We start from the raw sequence: 14221 nt of genomic DNA on the forward strand, positions 1-14221 counted from the left end.
CCACAAACCATAAACGCCAGCTGCTGTTTCAAGGTTGGCAGTTTGTGATGTCTTTGAACAAGAATGTATGGATCTTGTCTCCACTCTGCTCCAGCAACACTAGCTGAGCGCTAAATAATACAATGTATAACCTTTTCTCTCCATCAGGAAATCATGCATGCCCTGAAGATGACCTACCATGTTCAGTGTTTCAAGTGTGCAGCCTGCAAGAATGCAATCAGGAACCAAGCCTTCTACATGGAGGAGGGCGAACCCTACTGTGAGAAAGGTAAGACATTTAACTGTTGCTTTCCTCCCAAACTTGACCATTCCTTGGCTTATACTCATAGTCCAATTGCAAATAATTCCAAAAAGTATGCTAAAGAAATGGATAGTTTTTTTGGGGGAATTGTGGGACATCAACATACTTTATTCACACCCAGATCTCCTCCTTTCATGCTTTTTGTTAATGATATCAGCTGTTGGGTCAAACACAAAGCAACATGTGCTCTTAAATGAAATGGCCCTGTGTCTGCATGTCCAGCATCGCTTCACAGTGTCATGAATCTGATGCTTATGATCATTCCATTTCAAATGTCCTTTTCAAACAGACAACACCTGAAGACGGTAATAAATAGTCAGAATAAACGATGACCTCACTGAAAGTTTAGTTTGAATGAGAGAAAGACACCGTCCTTGAGGGAAAGCACATTCAGACTTCATGGTACAACAATCTCTGTCACACAAAAAGATGAAGGAATCTTCATGGTGAAAAATCCTCTGCTGGAAACAAAGGCAAAAACATCCTATTAATGTGGTTTTGAGAGAAGGAATGTAAGAAAAGACTTAACCACAATGGAGGAAAAAACCTCATTTTTAACACAAAATATAAGACTAACTCTGAATTAAAGTTAGGTACTTTTTAAAGGTAGTGCTGTAGCACAACATATGAAACTCTGGCAAAATCCTCACTGTGCAGATGGATTAGCTTCAGTGCCAACTGAGAACATCTCAACCCGTGTAAGACCCCTATAAGTTAACTCATGGATCAAGCCTTTTATATTTATCGTAAATCTGCACTGCACTGCATGAATGAACAGAGTGAGAACCGACACCCCGCCATGCAGCATTACGTTTGTGATCGAGCTTATTTGATGAAAGATGTCGTATCCTTTTACTTTCAATGGATGCTGTTGCTCAGAACAGTGCAGTTCAGCCTACATAACAGCGGCTGGGGTTCAAAAACAGTCGAATGCAGCCGGTGGTTGATTCAGAGGTCTCGCTATGTGCGTTTTCTGATGTAGTTGTTTCTTTTGAATTAAAAAAAAAAAGCTGACTGCTTCCGCTCTCCTGTTTTCCTCATTTTCATATAGATTTAATTTTGTTATCGTTTCGTAAAACTGTTTGCTGTGGGGTTCGGCTTGGCCCAACATCATGAATCTCTTGGCACGTACCACAGTCAATCATAAAGTGGGATGTTTTCATCTGCTGTAATCTATCTAGCTCCAGTTTACTTCATGCATTTTTCTATTGAACTTTATGAATGGTGTGTGCTCTTCTATTATGCTGTAAATGATTTAGCTAGGCAGCGTGCTTCTCTCCCTCACTACCGAGGCTCTGACGTGGATCGCTAGCTTATCAGAGGCGAAGCCAGGACCGGAGTACTCATACTCTGAATAATGCCTTTAGCTCTGATAAACATTCTGCTGCCTCAGCATCCCTCACCCGCTCACTCTCAAGCAGCATTATAACCTGACACTTTCCCAAGAGGCCTTGTGATGAAAGGGACTGGCAAATCCAGTTAAGTATCTGGAGCAATTTCCCCTCATCGTAATCCCTCCCTTAAACTGTGGAAAGGCACTAATGTACAGTCGGTGGACAAAATAACACAAACGCAAAGTATCGTGCCGAATGAGGAGAGCAGCTAACACTTGGCTTCAAAACAGCTTCATCCACCGTTATTGCTTTCATTGAAGTCCTCAATTATGTGTGTGTGTGTGTGTGGTCTGATATTACTCCCCTTCAAGAGGAAAAGCCTTCAGTTCTTTTTTCAAAAAGATGACAAAGAGGTGGAAACCTATTTCACACTGCGTGGTCCAGAACACCCCACAAAGGTTAAGTGTTTACGTAAGGTGATTGTGGAGGACATGCCGGATGCTTGACCTGATATTCAGGATGATAAATGCCTTTTTTTAAATTTATTTAATTATTTTATTCTGATTGATGTCTATCATATCACCTTCTCTCCTCCCCTTACCTTTATCACTCCAGACTACGAGAAGATGTTTGGCACCAAATGCCACGGCTGTGACTTTAAGATTGATGCCGGGGATCGGTTTCTGGAGGCCTTGGGCTACAGCTGGCATGATACGTGCTTCGTCTGTGCTGTAAGTCATTTTGATTGATATGGCTCCCTGTGGGGCTCTCTCTGCCCCATCTCTTCTGGCTGTCCCAGCACAATGCCACCTGAAAAAAAATCTGCCTCCCTCTCTGGACCTTAAGCTTTCCCTCCCACTCTCTCGCTCTCTTTCGACCTGTCACCTGCAGTCTATCACTCTCTCCATCTCTCCCTCTCTCTCTCTCTCTCATTCTGTGAGGAAAACGGAAATTAGATCCAGCGAAGGAAAGAACATGTGCCTGCTCTCTTGCCAGTCGAAAAAACAGTGTAAATTCACATTGGTAATGTTAAGGTCTGATATCTCCTGTGCTCTTCTCTCCCAATCTGTCTCTGTCTGTCTCCTTTCATCTCCAAAGCTCTGTCAAATCAACCTAGAGGGGAAGACGTTCTACTCGAAGAAGGATAAGCCGCTGTGCAAAGGCCATGCCTTTGCTCCAGTGTGAGAGAGCGAGCTTCATCTGCAGAGGAAGTAACACTTCTCTCTCTCTCTCTCCCTCCTCTTTACTACACTCCGCCCTCCAGCACACTTCTACTCTCTTCTTTCCAACCACACACCGAGTCACACAGTCTTTCGTCTATCCCACGGACGTCGTTTCAATATTTGAGGCTTACTTTTAGCCCTCTTACTTTCCTAGGACACACATGTTACTGCCTGTAATACCAAATGCTGTGTTGTCTAACTGGAAGTAGTTAAGGAATTGTGTCATGTCATCACTAACCAGTTGAGTATAAGTCCAGACATTTAAAAGTGCAGCTGCAGCTCATCTGAATTTAATTGTCGTTGCTTGTGAAGAATTGACCACATAACTCTATTAATCTCATCCTTGTTCAACCTGAAGTGCGATTAAGTCGGTATCTTGCCAGGTGAAGCAGTCATTTCGCTTTTAATAATCATACATATTGCAGTAATTATCTGCCTCTACTCCTGCACTAAGTGTAGAGAAGTGGTGGCCCCATTCAGGGCCCTTCTGACTCACTTACTACAGGACCTATTAATGTAATGGGGGTCCAGTCGAGCACAAAAGGGGTGTCCTATTTCTGCTTGACTGGTCCGCCGCTCCGCTCCACAGAAGCACTCACTGCAGAATGTGCTCTGATTTGCTAGAGCCAAAGAGAGAAGTAAAGTAGTTAATAACTGTAATTTTGAGTGCTTTAATAATGCTCAATCACTCCAATTTTAGTAGTCACAGATGTGGGCGACAAAACGAAAAGTCAGGTTTAAAATGTATCACTCCATCCCCAGTCTTTTGGAGCTATTTATCGGACATGTTGTTGTAAGAAAAGAAGAAAAAAAAAACCTGTTATAGATTATTTCCCCCCTCATGTTACTATGATATTGGGACTATTCCTTTGAGTACTTTCCAATTATGGATGAATTTGTATTTATATTGCTCCAGAATGGGCCTTTTAAGTGTTTGTTTGTTTTTTTATAGCTGTTGGACATTTAAAATATAATAATCTAGTAACGGCGAGCGCCTGAGCAGAACACCGGGCTGAACACATCTGTAAGATTTTCCATTGACTGATGTTTTGGCTGTCTTTGTTCTCACCAGCACCTGCTCCCCAACAAGGGGACAATGGACTCATGTTTTTGCCATTTTTGTTTGTTCTCTTTTCTAACATTTTTACGTTACACAAATAGCTGTTTTCACAAAGTCCCTCGTTAATGCCTTCAATGTTCTCTATGTAGAAATAAATAATTTTACAATACCCATTCAGTCACTGAAGTTGTCTGAATTAAGTATCCCTTTTTTCAAAATGTTAACCATGTTGAACAAATAGTGAGTGGCAGTATTTTCCAACATGTGAAAGTATTTCTTTAAAGGGAGCCTCTTGTAGTCAAAGGGATGTTGAGTCTTTGAAGCGTGAATATATGAAACAAACCAGTGATCGTGTATATGGTTCTTTTCTATGTAATTTAGTACGCAATCTCAGTTTCAAGTGAGAGATCCAGTCCTTGAATTAACAATATATAATTTATTTACAACAATTTCAGGTTGAATTACTATACATACCTTTCTGAAATGTCATAGATAGATATATATACATAAGGCCAAGTAAATACTTGAAAGCACTTAGAAACGAATTTCCAAAATTCTACCCACAAATCCATATCATTGTCCAAAAAGTACAGAAAATCTCCTTTAGCAGAAGTTTTTCATTGCCACAAAAGTTTTTGACAACAATTTACATTGACGATAAGGAACACAAAAGGTAAAAAAACAACAACAATAAAACAATAAAAGGATTATACAATTGCATAAGCGCTGTGGCATGTAATAAATACAGCATTTTTGACTTGCAGAAAGGCAAGAAACATTGAATCAAGGAACTAAATACAAAAACCATTCACAAGTACAGAAGTCTATCTTGTGACAGGGAGGTATGCACACACCCAGTCTCACACTCTCACACTCTCGCACACACACAAACAGACACGCACGCACGTCCTTGACACTGAATAGTAATGAGTGACACAAAGTACAGTTGTGAGATGAAACAATTTCCCCCATAACTTGGGGATGAACCCTTAAACAAAGCGCGCGTGTGTTACTGACACACAACTCTTACACAACCATCAGGCCCAGGCTCCATCATGAAGGAACTGTATTCATCACAGACACAGGAATTGCAGATTTGTTAGATTTTGTTGGACAAGTTAGATGTGAGGATAGATGCTGAACATCATGGCGGCTGGTGAATTACATTACTGAAAAGTGCTTCGACAACACATCCAAGACGATGACGGAGCTGATAAAATTTCACACGCACGCACGCACGCACACACAGTCTGACTGTACAACTGCCATGGCTCATCTAAACGTGCCGTGTCAACACTGGCTTGTCGGTGTCCAAGAAGTGAGGTCCTCGTTCCCCAATCGGCCTCCACGCAGTCCCAGTGCAGTGATTCACTAAGCATTCGTGACTATTTCCACCTTTTTGTATTTAAATGCTGCTTACACTTAGAGAAATAATCAGGGAGACATATGCAGAGTAAGGACGAACAAAATATGTATAGAAACTTCCTGTAAAACAGTCTCTAAACCCTTAACACTGCAAAAAAGTCTTCACTGCTAGATCGCCAAAGAACAGTATATAGGCAAACACGTCACGGTTTAGACTTGACAAATGCTGCGCCAGTTAAGTGTCTTTTTTTTTTTTGGCTTCATATTAAAATATAATTTACATTTCTTTACAAAGTGATAAACCGACACATATTACTGCTTCAACGAACGCCGTTAACTTGCCTCAAAGACGAAAGCGATGAAATGATTTGGACTTGAAGTCCGCAGTTTAGAAGAGACAGCAACTCTGACTTATTCTATAACTACCCGCAAGTAAAACAATGCTGAAACAATATTCAATGGACACAATATGAGTAGGACGTGGCCTCAAATGATATTCATAAAACTTTGGTTACCGATTCTGCTCATATACAGTATGCAAAGTGACAGCACACGGCTAGTATAGAAAAAGTATTTACACACGATGATGATCCATTTCAACATGAAAAGATTGATTTAAGGTGATATCGCCATTTTGTCCTAACGGGGCTTGATGATTTTTTTTTTTTTTTTTTTTTTTTTACTTAATAAAAAAAAGTCATTTTTATTTTATGGCATCTCTGCATCAACTCGTACAGGGGCTTATAAAAATGTGTTGGTCAAGAGGAGGCGTGTTCATTGGATAGGATGAAAGAGAGCTAACGAGTGCTGAAACACAAAAACAAAAAGTCACTTTCAAGACTTAAAAAAAAAATAAATTTCCCCACTACAAGGAAACATAAATGTACATTCCAAATATCTGACAATCATAAAAGAGGCTCCAGTTAGTGTTAAAGGTTGAAGCCAGAGGAGCTGCGAGGACGGGCGGTGCGAACTGTTTGAATGAGGAGGGATTTAATGAGACGGGCTTTCTTTAAAACTCTAACGGACATCTTCACATGCAACCCTGAGGGAGACGCAGAGAGAACTATGGCTAATTTGGGATTGCTCACAACTGTTCAAAGTACAATTACTGAAACGGTGGACTTGAAAGATGATCTGTGCATTTATTTTTGTTGCCAGACCCGATTATGAATATAGATAAAAATAACTGTAAATTAAAGGGAAAATTTGCCGATTTTTCAAACTCCCTTATTTCCATCTATCAGAGTTGGCGAGATAATTTGGACTGCTTCTCTGGCAGAGACATCCATAGAGCCGCTAATTCAGCTTTGGTAGCTGTGGGGCACAATGCCGCTCAAATGTGTCCTCGTTCGTTTCGTTTTCAACAGCAAAAACTGTCATTACAAAACATGTTTTTTAAATCATTTTTTTTACTGTGTTTTTGCGAGGATGTGCGCGGCGGGGGACCCTCAAATCTGCTCTGCAGCGACCATACGACTGATGGAGCATTTGCTCAACTTGCCTTCTGATGCCAACGGAAACAGAATAGCATTGTATTGTAATCGTTGTAATTGCTAATTCAATAATCTCTGAAGGAGGAGCGAGGGCCACCAACGAGGGTGAAAACCGCAAGCAGAGTATTTTCACATCTTACTCTGAAGTATGGATTTATTTCTACCAAACCAGAGTTACTGATTGTTGGAACAGTGGGAAAAAAACAAACATGATGAATGGATTTGGTGAGAATTCAGAAGGTGTACAGTTGTGTTTTTATGTTGAGGGGTAAGAATATTTCCTCCATTGGCATTTTGAGTTTTTATATCAAACTCGCCGCACGTGTGCAACTCATCCTGGTACTTGTAGGCACAGCCGGTCAATATAGCACAGCCGGGGAATTCTTTCTTCAGAGGACTACATTTACCATCAGCACTTATTGGACATCCATATAAAAAAGGTGGCGAATTTTTCCCTTACTGCAAATGATCAAAATATAACAATCAAATGCTTCGTTGCAGTTCATGGTTGTGTTGCATAAATCTGCTGGATACCTTTTGCTATCCGGGCTAGAAACAAGGACAAAAAACTTTCAAAGCATTGTTTGTGAGCAGAGGCGTGACATTATGCATAAGCGACTGTTAACTTTCTCTGAAACCCGGGCGTCCCTTTGATGTGGAAATACCGTTCGCCATAAAGCAAATATTGATTTCCCAGTAACAATGCTTGATGAATGATGAAAACAAAGTCCCACAACTAACCTTTCGTTGTGAGTGATCTGGTCAAGATTTGAGGAATTTGTTGTCAGATTTTCTGTGTGGAAAGTGTTCTGTATTATTCATATAGGATAACAACCCCTTTGGCCATGCTATGTTTAACAATATCATAATGTAATGTAATCAGAGGGGAAATGTCATTTCAGAAATTAATTCTCTACGACATTCAATGTTCATGGATATGCAGCAGGAATTCATTAGAGGTGGAGTTTGAAACTCACAATTAACTATTAAGGGGAATGCAAGACGAGAAGTAAACAGGCAAAATCTAAATCCCAGGCTTTGAATAGGAATAGCTTTTGAGATATGACTTGAGTGACGATATTACTCACTCCTCCCTCCAAAACATTTCAAAGAACCAAACCCCACATATATTGATTTAGAAGCGGGGAAGCTGTGAAGCGTCTCGCTGAATCAAGATGTCAAGATGTTACATTCACAGTAGTGATACCGGCTGGACTAAAAAACAAACGGGATGAGACAAGTTTCTGGGCCTCTGACATACAATCTATTTTAAACCTGCGAGTCCAGGATGTGCTACAAGCTGTCTGTGTGTGTGTGTGTGTGTGTGTGTGTGTTTTTAGGAAAACAGATAATGACACAAACAAGACATGGACCTCTCTAGTCTCACTGGGCTTGGGGAGGGTACGTTCACGGACCGATGACCTCGCTGAGAACGTGTTTAGTTTCTGAGATTATGCCATATAACGAACCTGCCAATTGCATATGTCGCTTGTTCTCTTTCACCTGAAATGGCCGGCACCTTTGTCACATCCATATATATATATATTGAATATTTAATTCAAGTTAAAAAATGATTCATTGAATTTTCAATATTGGCCATCAGTAATAGCATTAAGTTTGCATATTGCTGCTTATTAGCCATAAATGGCCTATTTATATATATATAAAAGGCATGAAGTTGAATTAAAACCGGGGCTTGGACTAATTTAACTTCAAACTTTGATGGAAAATAAAGGGTATTTTTCTTTAATGAATACATTTCCCCACGCACTCAAACTCTCATTTGGTCTCATGTATAGAGCATGACTCAAGTGGGAAATAGGGATTCATCCTACATAAACCCTAACGTCTTCTTAAGTGAAGACGAGGGACATGGGGACAGCTCTGCTCTTCGATTCCTGCTGCTGTAGTGTGTTGTTTTTGTGTGTGTGTGTGTGTTGTGTTCTGTACGTTTCCTCTGCACCAGTCTCTCCCCCTTTTCTGGGTTAGCACTCTCCATCAGAGACCAGGAATATCATGGCTTCTTGTTTGCCAATGTCAGCCATGACCGTGGCCAGCTGGTTGATGTTGCCGCTGTGGAAATGTTGAGCCTCCCACAGGTCCAGGATCATAGAGGTTGGGCTCGCTTTGGATGCAAAGAAACTCATGTGTCTGCAGAGAGAAGAACACATAAATAACGGTGAGGGAACGAGGAGACGTCTTCGTTAAAATTAAGTGAAGTCCACATATCAAACCAGCGGTGTTGGATTTTTCTTCTACAATAAGGGAGTTATAGGGAAAGCTTTTGCAGATGGTATTTTATAGCGCCACTGCTTCTTGTAACTCCGTCAATGTCGAGTTTTATTGTCTGTTATATTGCTACATCCCGATATGCTGCGTTGGAGCACTAAGTAAAAAAATGATAAAAGGCATAAGAACACAGTCTATCAAATACAGAATCTAGCCATTTTCATTTCAAGCTGAGCAGCATAATCCTCATTCCTCTTTATTTGATGTGGAAATTGGCCCTAAATCTCATATAGTAAATCCTATATAGACTTTTCACAGTTAAGTCGGAAGTGACCTTTTCCATTTTAGGAGCAGAACCTTTACGATCAAACCCAATCAATGACAACAAAGCAGTGGCCCCAGCCAGCTGTATATTTGATGTTGAGTGGGACCTGATCCCTGCGGTACCGAAGACGCTTGTTTGATTTAATGGCCTTTTTCTGTTCTCCAAATGTCTGGGGCCTTAACTGTTATGTAGAGCACACATGACATTAAAAGAAGAGAGAGCAGCGTAAAGCAATGACTCAAAGGGGGATTGTGTTGTGAGACAAGAAGCCCCAAAAACACCCTTTTTTTTACCTTGAGAAAGGTCAGAGCGACTCCATTACTTCCTCGTATCTTCTGTTTGCCTAGTGAAGCATCCTGTGATGGTTATAAACATGTGGCTGCTTTTGGCAGTACACAAGCGCTGAGAACACAGTGCCACTCGGCTATTTTAAGTCAATTGGATTTTTATAGTGCAGGCAGCCTTCTCTCTGCGTCGGGAGAACACAACAAAGAGTTGGTCAAAAAAAAAATTTGTCTGGGAACAAACCTCTGTGTCATTATTCAGATAAAAAAGACAGAGCTTAGCGTCAGTCGTGTCAGCCCCGCTTAGTCACCTCGCTGTGTGAAACACAGGCTTATCTTGTACGGCTCAGACACAGCCGTTTGCTCAGTCTTAGGAGAGAAAGATCAAATAAAAGGTTCTTGGCATTTTAAGTTTTATTGATTGGTCCCGTTCCGCTCGGTCTGAACGCTTTATACACACAGAAACAAACACAGAAACACTGCATGACAGAATGCCAAGGGGCTGCCGCCTTTTCAGGAAAACATGTTGTTAAGGACTGATCAGACAGAGCAGTTGTTCCTTCCCGAGGCCCAAATGAGAATTGATTATGTTGAGCAAAACATTGCTAATTAAACCCGTAGTGCATCAACTCAATTTGTGAATAATTGGGGTAAATAAAGTTGATTGGACAAATTAAGTGTACGGAGGTGGAAATTAAATTGGTGGAGGATAAGAGATCAATGCCTGGCTTTCTTCTGTTACAGGTACTCCTGTGATAAATTACAGTAACGGTGAGAACGAATTGAGGTCGGCACAGATCCAAACCCATTCCATCGTTTTCTTTTCTTTTCTTTTTTTTGCCGCTGATGGGCAGCTAGCTGCTACCTTTCCAATTATAACTGTTAAGCAGAATGTAGCAGGTACAAGTTTAGCTGCAGACTTTAAGCAGCTTACCTGTTCCTGAGGGGGGAAAAGAAGAGGAGGGTCGTGTTTTCTCACAGAAATGATAGCTGTATCCATCAAGTCCACATTAATCCTATAACGTTATAGCTGTGTCAAATGAGGATTAGCCTGCTACGGCAGAACTTTGTTTACCTGAACTTTAGGGAAAACATGAGAGTGCTGTGATGCACTTCCCACCGACAGTACAATCTGTGGAGGTAGGGGGTATCACATGCTACTGCTTCTGTAGACCCGCAATCAGTGTAATGACATGTTCATGATATTAAACAAGCTGCGCGTGTGGAGTGTTGTACATGCGTGCACTTCTGTGCAGCCTCTATTCTCAAGGGGTTTGGATGAATGAGGCTCCGCTGCGTTCCTCGAGAGCTTTGTGTAAGCTGCCTTTCACGGCGCGCTCTATTGATCAGTGATCAGATGAGGCATTACGGTATCGTACGGTTGGATATTTACCTCTCTAGTTTGAGTCTTTGTGCTAGCATTCTCCAGTCGGCTCCGTTGGGACAGGGGGCGTCCAGGCTGCTGCATATCTTCTGCCTGATGAGGTACGGGATCTGAAAGGCGCTGGGCCCCGCCAGAGCTGTAGCGTTACTGTCCATTAACAGAAACTCAGCGTCCACAGCTCGGGTGTCCTGGTGGGAATGACACCCAGAGAGCGAGGCATAAGAACAATTCCTAAATGACTAATGGCAATGCTGGCAAATCGCGGCTGTGCAATCACTTGCTGGGTCTCGGCGCGTTATCATGCCGAACGTTACCTTGGCAATATTAAAGTCGAGGCTAAAGCTCTGTCCCTCTCCCTCCACCTGCCACACGCACAGCTGGCAGGTGAGCTCGCAGGTGCTGAGGCTGAGTCGCTCCAGAGTGAACGTGCAGTGCAGGTACCGCTGGGAACCGTTCCAGATGTGGTAGAACGGGATCTCCTGCAGAAAGAACACGCCGCACAAACAAACGGCAAAGCAGCGGCACAGTCAGAACTGCACGTGTGAAACCCGCCACAACAAGACCGCCTGCCTCCAAGACACGGAGCGCGTCATTAATTAGACCGACATAAGAAACCATCGTGATGTGAAAATGGCTACTTATCTTTGAGGCAGCAGACTGACAATAGTCAGGAAAGTGAAAGGGAGATAATGAGCTTTTACTGAGAGAGGAACTTAATATCTGTTTAAGCGGATTTCAAAAGAAATACGGATAACGCACCACAGCTTTATTCCTGGCATAAACATGTTCTGTATATTATTTTTCAGCGGATTCAGCCTCTCTTTGCAGGTGTGCTGTGTGCACTTCGGAGCTACACATGCTGCTGAAGGAGTCCAATCTGAAACATCACAGCGCTACTCATCTAAAACACACCACGTGACACAGATGGATATGCATGCATCGCAGCGCCGCTGAGCAGCATCAGCTTCCGTCTACCTGGGACTGTTTGCCAGAATTTATTCAAGGCTGACAATTTCTACATCTTTCTCTCTGTTGCTCCATATTCATGCCCCATTTGCATATCCCAAGAGAAGCAACGCGGTAACCCTGTGAGGAAGAAGAAGAGGAAGAAAAAAAAAAAAAAAAACGGGGCGCACTAACTCCTCACTTCACCCTGGGTTCAACAGCTGACAAGAACTGTTATGAGAGTGAAGTGGCGCTCGCTGCAGATCCCGGCGCTAACCAAACGGGGGCACTGTTACCCAGGCAGACGGGTGACTGAGGGAGTTGGCTGAAATGGACAAAAGTCGCTGCGGGGGCCCCGGGGAGACTAAAGGCCTTTTTTGACCGCACTGCTGAGAGGGGAATAACACTTCCAAATGAACAGGCACAGTCCAGAGGAATAAGCCTCTGTTCTGGGTGCATTGTCGCTGCCGCTGCTCGCTTGGCACGGCCCGTGTGTAAGCTATGGGGACCCGGTGCTTGTATAGTTGGAGCCAGAGCATTTTCTAGTCCTTTGAACAGTCCTCATGTCTCATGTTGTCACCGGGCTGCAGTGCAGTGGGCCACGCAGGTGTGGGGAGTGCGGTGGTAGGTGGAGAGCTTCCAAGCTTCCGGTTGGAAAATTCACATATTTACATACAGCACTGCTCTATATTTCATCTGAGCTCCCTTTTTTTTTTTTTTTTTTTTTTAAGACAGCGACAACGAGGATAATCAATCAGCTCGCAGCTCTGGGTTAGTGCACACAGCCCGGCTCCATAATGCACACGACTACACCTCGCGCACAAGCGGACAACAACATGCACACTGTATGCACACACGCCCAAAAGGGTCCCTCGACTCCCAACAAATGACTTAAGTTGCACACAGTGCGAAGAAAAGAAAGGTTGTTGGACAGAGGAGTCCTGCGGTAACAGACTGAAAACACTCCTTTGTGTGAATCTTTAAAGTGATCAACTGAAGGAAGCAAAACATATTTAATTAAAACTCTGAACCAACTGAAATTAAAAACAACTTTCTAGAGACCAGAAACAGCTCGTTAATGGGGAAGAACTTTCCGACGCAGTGACATTGCTTTTGACGACGCGTACTCGATGCATCTTTAATTTATCTCGATGGCTAATTCAAACTAACTCCAGACATGGATTTTCCAATTTCATATACAAACAAACGCATTAGGAAGTGCTATAGCAGCTGATACGCACATTTGACAGATTCAGCCCGGCACTTTTATTACATCTCCGTGCTCCCGCTCTGATCCGGAGCGACTCGCTGCCCCGGCGGCCCCCCACAAAACCCCCCCAGAGCCTCCCAACACACCTGGTAGCCAGCGAGCAGCTTGCTCCTCCAGTGTGCCTGGGGCATGTCGTGGATGGACAGGCGCAGGTTGTGGTAACTGTCTTTGAAAAGCAGGACGTGAGGCTCGTCTATCAGCCGACCCCCGAGCTGCCGCTCCATCTGCATCACCTCCTGATGAAAGAAAGCAGGAAGAGGAGGAGAGGCATCAGCGCTCAGAGGAAACACATTTACCTTCAGAGTTACACAGGGGAGTGAAAATGTGCAGAACAATCCATAACTTTGTGCATTTTCTTCATGGTGCATCGCTCAAGAATAAACAAGACACACACGCATACACATACACACACACACACAGGAATACTAGACATGGGCACTGGTAGGAACACACACACACACACACAGGAATGAGGCAGGGGGACAGTACATCTTAGGACTGGAGGATCGTGTCCCTGCGTGCGGTCACAGCGGGCTGGTGCTGCTGGTCTCCACAGCACTTTAATGTCACCACAAGGTTGATCCGCTGCCTCAGTGTGTGCACGCCCGGCTTCCAGCAACTGCATTAGCATGCAAATACCGCAGTCATCCCGGCCTACTAGCTACCTGGGCTGTGATGAAGGCAGTGAACGAGCCATTAGTCAACTGCTCATTGTTCTCGCATGGCGAATCGCCTTAATTTCATTTTTGTTTTTGTGCCAGGAGAGATTTGTAAATGCATGCTTAATATTTTAATCTCTGTGGGACTTGCTCAGCGGACCATTTGTTGCCATCCAAATGACCATCTGGAATGGGATGATAATATCCGCTGCATTTTCCTCTGATCTATCAATTCACAGTGAACTGGATGTTTTGTGCTGAACAAGCCTTCAAGACTCTAATACATTGGATGGCGTTCACATGTGTTACCTCCGATCAGAAGAGCATATTACCACAGAGGAAAACA

The 14221-nt window shown here is 43.0% G+C and overlaps 2 protein-coding genes across 5 annotated transcripts in view; one reads left to right on the forward strand and one right to left on the reverse strand.

The window, feature by feature from the left end:
* pdlim7 (PDZ and LIM domain 7) overlaps positions 1 to 4095 on the forward strand; it is a 30136-nt gene extending 26041 nt beyond the window's left edge. Inside the window, exons 9-11 of the mRNA XM_068584786.1 lie at positions 148 to 268; positions 2251 to 2366; positions 2734 to 4095. Of these exons, the coding sequence (XP_068440887.1) occupies positions 148 to 268; positions 2251 to 2366; positions 2734 to 2820 (324 nt within the window). The 3' untranslated portion in view covers positions 2821 to 4095. The remainder of the gene's footprint in view (positions 1 to 147; positions 269 to 2250; positions 2367 to 2733) is intronic.
* Positions 4096 to 4417: 322 nt separating this feature from the next.
* unc5a (unc-5 netrin receptor A) overlaps positions 4418 to 14221 on the reverse strand; it is a 124228-nt gene continuing 114424 nt past the window's right edge. For all 4 annotated transcript variants that reach the window (XM_068584838.1, XM_068584830.1, XM_068584821.1 and 1 more), the window contains 4 exons: positions 13303 to 13452; positions 11316 to 11480; positions 11011 to 11189; positions 4418 to 8930 (listed from right to left, as the gene is read on the reverse strand). In XM_068584838.1, coding sequence (XP_068440939.1) covers positions 8765 to 8930; positions 11011 to 11189; positions 11316 to 11480; positions 13303 to 13452 — 660 coding nt within the window. In that variant the 3' untranslated portion in view covers positions 4418 to 8764. The remainder of the gene's footprint in view (positions 8931 to 11010; positions 11190 to 11315; positions 11481 to 13302; positions 13453 to 14221) is intronic.

Source organism: Clinocottus analis, unplaced genomic scaffold (genome assembly GCF_023055335.1).
Source record: "Clinocottus analis isolate CAN_PGR_092001 unplaced genomic scaffold, fCliAna1.0.p SCAF_10, whole genome shotgun sequence".
Lineage (NCBI taxonomy): Eukaryota > Metazoa > Chordata > Actinopteri > Perciformes > Cottidae > Clinocottus > Clinocottus analis.